Source organism: Etheostoma cragini, chromosome 9 (assembly GCF_013103735.1).
Source record: "Etheostoma cragini isolate CJK2018 chromosome 9, CSU_Ecrag_1.0, whole genome shotgun sequence".
Taxonomy (NCBI): Eukaryota; Metazoa; Chordata; class Actinopteri; order Perciformes; family Percidae; genus Etheostoma; species Etheostoma cragini.
In genome coordinates this window covers 15,211,903-15,219,310 of record NC_048415.1, presented here as the reverse complement: position 1 = coordinate 15,219,310, position 7,408 = coordinate 15,211,903, and the positions used below count along the sequence as shown (strand labels likewise).

General features: G+C 43.0%; 1 protein-coding gene across 1 annotated transcript; it reads right to left on the bottom strand.

Annotated features, from left to right (window-relative positions):
* Positions 1-4,637: 4,637 nt before the first annotated feature.
* Positions 4,638-7,136, bottom strand: dmrta2 (DMRT-like family A2). The gene is made up of 2 exons (XM_034882396.1): positions 6,243-7,136; positions 4,638-5,776 (listed from the first exon to the last, which is right to left on the bottom strand). Exons 1-2 carry the CDS (start codon positions 6,709-6,711, stop codon positions 4,887-4,889), a joined length of 1,359 nt encoding a protein of 452 aa, XP_034738287.1. The 5' UTR covers positions 6,712-7,136; the 3' UTR covers positions 4,638-4,886.
* Between the last annotated feature and the right edge of the window lie 272 nt (positions 7,137-7,408).

Sequence of the window (7,408 nt, the reverse complement as noted above, 5' to 3'; positions counted from 1 at the left end):
CACACACACACACACACACACACACACACACACACACACACACACACACACACACACACACACACACACACACTTATGCCTGTGCTTTCATCTGCCTTTCTTCCCTCAGTCAAATTATACACACTTTGGACACTTTATTTGACAGCGGGAAACACCACAGTTCCCAAAACTGTTCATTCACAGTGCCTCAAACTCCAATGGGCCCCAAAGGCTACGGGGTAATTTGTCATGTTGTATTAAAATGACAAGAAATTGTTATTACCTTTTTTGGAGAAATCACACAATAGCAGCAGTCTTATAATATAAAGCAGAGGATATTAGTGGAGATGAGTTCAACTCCTGTTTGTAGCAACAGATTTGGGTTATTTTACCACTGGTAGCTTTATTTTTGAGACAACACTACTGTTGATGAGCCAGCAAAACTGTAAAATGTCTGCTTGCATACTGTAGCCCAACAAGACTCCATTTATTTATTTTGTTTATTCGTTTATCTATTTTCCTGTGAGTTTACTAGGCTGTAAGAGTCAAGACTCTAAATTCAGTGCATGATGTGCACAATTGTTTTTGTCTCAATGTTTGTTTTGCAGTTATCTATTTGTTATTCTGACAGTAAACCAAACAGCGGCCCCCGAAAATGAAAATGGGTTTATGGAGTAATAACCTAAATGGATTTCTCTCACTCTCTCTATCTCTCTCTCTTTCTCTCTGCAGCACTCTGGGAGCCTGTGGCTATTTATTTGCCAGTGTCTAATTATTCATTAGTGAACACAGAGAACAGAGAAATGGAAAACATAGTTGTGCATTCACTGTAGCAGAGCATCATTAATCTCCAAACTGATGCTTCTGCCTCCTCTTTTCCTTCTTTCTCACACACTAGGGCCTTAGGGGTCAAGGATCTAACATCTGTCATAATACAACATGTTGTAGATGCACTGGGATAAAATGACTAACCAAGCCAGTTCAGACAGTTTAATTGTCCAAATATAATGGCTAAAACCCATACAATGTAAACCAATGAGTTTACCTTTAGGTGCTGCTGTTGGAACACAGCAAAGAGAGCTGTCTTCCTCCGGCTCACTCAGACTCACCCTGTCTCTGGTTGTTTAGGTGTGCTGCTGACTTATAACGCTCATATCATTAACTTCAGCTAATTAAATCCATACTTTAACTTTATAGCCATCAAGCCACTAACTCTGTATTGGAAATGATCATTTAAATGATTCATTAAACGCTGGCGATATCAACATGCAACATTGTTTACGAAAGATGTAGTTAAGAAAGATGCAAGCAGCAACACGGGAGGCCAAGCAATCCGTTCCAAACAGGCACGTTTTAACCCGGCACTGCACTGGTTCATGTAAGTCACCACTAATTAAGCAGAAAAGACAAACACTGTTGAATCTGCTTAATTAGGCAACAACACGGCTAATCCTGTCCAGCTTTGGCAGATGAGCTGCAATGCTCTTACTCAGTGCCATACACACAAGTGGCCAGCAGAGGCCACTGTATGATCTGTGGCACCCAAATCTACATCCAAGTCTGCACCTGAAGCGTGTGATGGATGTTTACACGCATACAAAAATAAAACGTGGTCCTGCTAATGAAGCTTTTGTTAATAAATGTAACTGACACAAAAATGAAAGACATGTTAAACATGATGTATATCCTTACACATGATGGTCCAAATTGTGTTTAAACTCCAAACTGTGCAGCCACCACACCTTTAACGCAGGCAGCTACATGGTCCCACTCTGAGCTATGTGTTGTTTCTCTAACAGAGGTTTGCCGTATGTAATACCGGTATTGTAGAGCATTCTACACAATGCTATTTGTTAGACAATACTGTCATCTGGTGGTTCTGACTGGGCTACACACCGCTGTATAAATATGAAGGGAGTCAACATCTTGTCCAGCAGCCTTAACCCTTTGTTATCTTCCCGTCGACCACGCGACACTTTTGTTTCTCTGGGTCAAAATTGTATTTTTACCGTTCTTGTCACTTTTCCAAGTAATTTTTTTTTATTTTCCCTGTTTTAAGCTTTTTTCAACGCTTTCATCGTTTTGTTCCAAATGCTATAACATTGAATAAAACACCCAAATTCAACTAAAGTAATAAACGGATCATTAATTTTACTTATGTACTTATTACTTATATTTTTATTGTTGTTGACTATTTGGTTGAAAGAAAGCCAAATTTCTAAATAATTACGTTTGGTCACTAAAAAAGAAAACCAATTTCTGATAGCCTATAAAAACGTTTTGAAAATGCGTCAAATTTGAACCGAGAACAACAGGAGGGATAGATTCTGCATGGCCCTTCCAGCCTAATTGACTGGACGTTGTAAGTAACGTAGTAACGTTGCAAGACTCATATGTGTGTGTGTGTGTGTGTGTGTGTGTGTGTGTGTGTGTGTGTGTGTGTGTGTGTGTGTGTGTGTGTGTGTGTGTGTTTACACGGATTCCAATAATAAAATGGCTGCATGCTTGTGGTTCCACTCTTCATAGATCTACTGTATGTGTATTGCTGTATGGAAATTGACAGGATGGAAGGTATTTTTCGATATCACTATCGCGTGCCAGTTAAGCGGCAAACGTTTATTATGCTGCCAGGTGCACTGTGGGCCCTCCTGCAGGTTTTTGCTCCAGTTCTACTGACCACAGCTGATTCAGTTCAGAGCCATACGCCTTATGGTCCCCTTGTTCAGGCATATCTTTTTCTACCTCAACCAATTTGTGTCAAACATTTAATTAGAGCTGGAATGAAAACGCAGTTGGACAAACGGCTTGGTACTGACATTGGTTGGCCTGCAGGTGGCGCCACTGCCACCTGCATTTGGAAATGGGGAGATTTCTCTGGAGGCGGTGAAAGAGTGGGTGGAGAAAGGGTTGTCGTCTCTATAACAAGCGGCAATACAGTCGTGTCCACTAAGGAATCACGATTAACAGAATAATGTTATTTCAATGTTTTTAATGGGAGAAGGATTCATACAGGAGTTGGGTTTCCCCCAAAACAAATGTTTAGATGGATTTGTTACCATCGCCTTGTATGGTTGAATTATTTCCTTCTAGCACACAGTTATACACATTTCAACATTTTAGATCTGATTAGAAAATAATTAAAGCATTACTTTTAAACTGAAAATAAGATCATTCCTTCACCAGTCTAATTGTCTTACACTGAAATGAATGAGCTCAGACTTTACACCGTATTAGGCGTACTTTACGGTTTTGTTCTCAAATGTCACTGCGCTTCTGGTGGCTATTGTATTTGCTTTGTGAATAGGTTGTTTTATATAATCTAGTAATTAAGAGTTAGTCTAATCTAGCAATATTATTAATTGGTACAAACCCCAAAAGGCCTTCGGATGTCCATCAGCTGAAACTGAAGGAGTAACAATATTTCATAACTCCTTCACAGCACCTCTTGTCAGCGTCGGTACTTATATCTGCTAATCGGTTTTGATCTGTATGCATACTGGATAGAACCTCGTGCATGTTACTTAAGAGGAAGAAGAATAAAAACATATTGTCACTAAATGATTGGTTTTCTATTCCGGAGCCAACATTTCCTTTATGAAATGTATAGGCGCCCAAATAATCACACTTTATGAAATGTATGCACTGTGATGCTTCAGGATTCCTCCGTGCTGTTGACACTTTGTTAAAAAAAACGTTTGTTTTCTGTTTATTTGTGTTATGTTTTTATTGAGATTCTGTAGAATCCAGATTATTTCTATTTTGCAAGAGCAGATACGAACACCATGCACTGCACTCAGTAAAGTAATGTCTGTGCAACTCTATCTATCTATCTATCTATCTATCTATCTACATTGTTCATGAGTAAACACCTGCCAGCAGACTTTTGTGGACCTGCTGTCAGAAACAAGAGTTTTACCCACTTGAGGCCAAAAATATCTTACACATTTGGAAGGATTTTCGTTTATGTTTTTGGATGCATTCTTCACAAATTAAAATGTGTTACACGTGGATAGTATATTATCAATCCCAGCACAAAATAATTCTACTTTTCCACTTAGGTTAAAATAACATTTATTTCCAGCATATTCATACAATGTGACAGCACAGCTTGTAACATTTGAAGATGAACTGACTTGATCCAGCACTTTGTCACAAAAAAATTGAGCTGACTAGCTGATAAATGAAGGTCAAATATAGCATATTACCAATTGCAATATTTAATACAAGCAGTTGGAAATTAACTAAACAAATAGAAGAGATAAGTGAAATAAGACAAGAAAAAAGGGGTGGCATTTACACATCATTAGTTCAACTTGTACATCAGGTAATGGGGTTAATATCCGTCATCTACATGTTATAATAACTTAATTTTGCCTCATTTAATATCCCGTGTGTGAGAGAGAATGCATATTTAAAGTTTGATTTTAAACATCATATGTACTTCAGTTTCACCAACCAGCTGAGAAATGCGATGGCTTTAAACAGGTCAGAACTCTTACTTTACTTTAAATCCTGCAGAATTGACATGCAATGTAGTTATAAAAGCACGTGTATAGTTTCAGCCATTCGTGCTGGGCTTACTTTTTTACTTTCCCAGATGTGTTGTGTTTTATTTTGGAACCTATAAATATCTTTTCAGCTTCACTCTATTTTATTGATCAACTTCATACCTGGGGAATGTCAGCCAAACTTTCTTAGTCAAACATATAAAATTATTTTTGAAAATTACACATAAGTGAGTTTAATTTTTTTTTTTTTCTTTATCTCAGACCATTTGACTACAAGCGAGATAATCCTATTATCTACAGTAGCCTGTAGCCAAAACACATCACAGATTGTCGCCAGAACATTCAACACTTGTGGCTACAAATACAATGTCATGTGTCTCTGTGGTCAGTCCACCAGCCTCACTGTTTTTCTGGCGTGTTGTTGACCAAGGGCCCGTACAGGCCGCTGGCATAGCCTTGTTCCTTGTGTAACATTGTCCTGTCCCTTATCAGGTCACTAAAGGCATAGTCTATCGGGGGTCTGAAGCCCAGGGTGGGCATCAACCCGGTGGTGGAGTAGGGCGTCATGAAAGCCAGTCCCCGGCTGTGCGCAGAGTAGGCCAGTCGTAGAGGATTCAGTCCCAGGTGGGTGCCCAACGGATAGGTGCTGGGGTCTGCGCCGAAGTGCGGGGAGTTTGGCTGGAGAGGGGAAAATGCAGAGCGGTTACTGAGCGTCATGGTTCCGGGTAACAGGGGCCTTGTCGGAGCGGTTGTGGATGCGGAGGACGGCGGAGGCTGCTGTGCGTTTTGGAGCACCCTCTCGGCCGTCCACGTCTCAGCTGTCCCGGCCTTGTTGGAGCTCTGAGCGCCGCTGTTGTTGAGGATCTGCTCGATGGCCTGCACCACGTCCTTACCGCAGCCTTGCAGGACGAGCTCCAGGACGCTCCGCTTGTGGCTGGGGAACACTCGGGTCAGGATGTCGATGGCGTTCATGTGCCGGGAGGCCGCAGAGGAAGGGGAGGGCTCCTGCTCGTCTTTGTCGGTCTCAGAGCCAGAATCAGAGGCAATGGAGCTGACGGAGCCAGGAGTTTCCCCTCCGTCTTTTAAAGGCTTGGAGACCGGCGAGCTGATGAAAGACTCGCTGTCTCCGTTCTCTGAACCCGAGCCTCCATGTCGGCCGTCTGGAGACGACATGCCCGGGACCGAGTCATTTTCGGCAGACGCCGGTTTCCCCATAGCAGACTGCTGAGAGGTGGCGGATCCGGACAGCTGGCTCTTTGAAAACAGCTCATACTTCTGGAGACTTGACTCTGTTGACACAATCAGAACATCTCAGTGTGTTAGATGGAGGTCAACAAAATATCCCAACATGTGAATGTTACAGTAGGCTAGCCAATAGTCTGAGTAGATCTGATAGAAAGTCATAACCAGGGAACAACAACAGAGGTCAAGAGTCTAATCTAAATCACACAAGAAAAAAAGATGCAGCAGTTGGGGTTAGGAAAAAGAAAAAGAAAACGTTTTAAACAGTTGCCTAGCCTACTAGCAAACCCTTGAATGGCAACAACTAGTGAAGGCACCAGTACTGGTAATAGGCTACAGTTACATGCAGTAACATGCTAAAGCTATCTCGGCTACTAGTCAGTGTCTTAGCAAACAAATCCTTCAGTTTCACGGTGATTTTAGAACTAAAGCCAGAGGTTTTTAAGCTTTACTGCTCTATTAAAAATAACAACTGCTCATTTTATACTTAATGCTTAACGCTGCTCCACTCACCTGAGTGACTCTCGCTGTTGACAGAGGTAAACACCTCGTAGTTTGGACGCGGCGGGATGATGCCGTTGGCGGCGGCCAGGGCCAGTCCCTCCGCCGTGCCGTAGAGCAGCTGCAGCTCCCGGGCTTCGTTCTCCTCCTGCGCCTGCTGCCGCCGCAGCGCCACCTGCGCCGCCATCACGCGCTGCCTCTCGGCAATCAGTGTGCACTTGGCGCACATACAGTCCTTCCAGCGGCAGTAGCGCTTGTGACCCTTCAGTGCGGAAACCACGCCGTGGTTCCTGCAGCGGGCACACTTCGGGGTGCGCGGGTACTTGTCCGCGGCGCGCAAGATGAGCGGAGGGCCGCGCAGAAGGCTGCTGGCCATGGACACCGGGATGGAGGCTGCTGCCGCGGCTGCGGCGGCGGCCGCCGCTCCCGGGTGGACTTGAGAGGCAGAGGAGACTGTGGGGTGCTCCGGTCTCAGATCCATGCCCGTGTTCGTCACTGATGTAACTGAACTAGAAGCTAGAAAACGGCTTTCTTTTGAACGATTTGTTTGGGTTATGCTAGTGTTGAGCCGTTCACATCTGCACAGCGGTTCTCAACATCTCTGGGCAACAGGTGAAGTAAACCATGTCTTTCTACTGATACAAATATGAAACCGAAACTCTAAAGTAAACAGTTCAAGGAGTCTGCAGAAGAAGCAAAAAGATGAAGATATTGTCGAGATACAATCCGGAATGAAGCAGGAGCCTAGAGGAGAGATCATTCCTCCCCGACAGAAAGTTTAAACTGTCCAGGAGGAGCCGAGGTTGCTACTCGCCGCAGCCTGAGACACTAACTTCCTCCAGAGATTGTCAGTGGATACAGATCCCTCTCTCTCTCTCCTCTCTATTGTTGCTCCTACGTTTTCATTAGACAAATTTGACAACAATGTGGCGTCTGTCATTGGCCGAAGGGGGAAGGAGCAATCTGATTGGCTTGCCTCTTTTTTCAACTGTGTCTACCTGAGTTCTTATTCCAAATATCAAGTGTAAGGAATCTGAAGGGAGTTCCCGGAAAGCTAAAATCGATGATTTTATAGATTTAAAACAATAGCCTGTTGTTGTTTTTTTATTATTATTTATTCATCTTTAACATTGGGCGGTAGGCTACGTTGTCAAACAGGACACAGAAAAATTCATAAT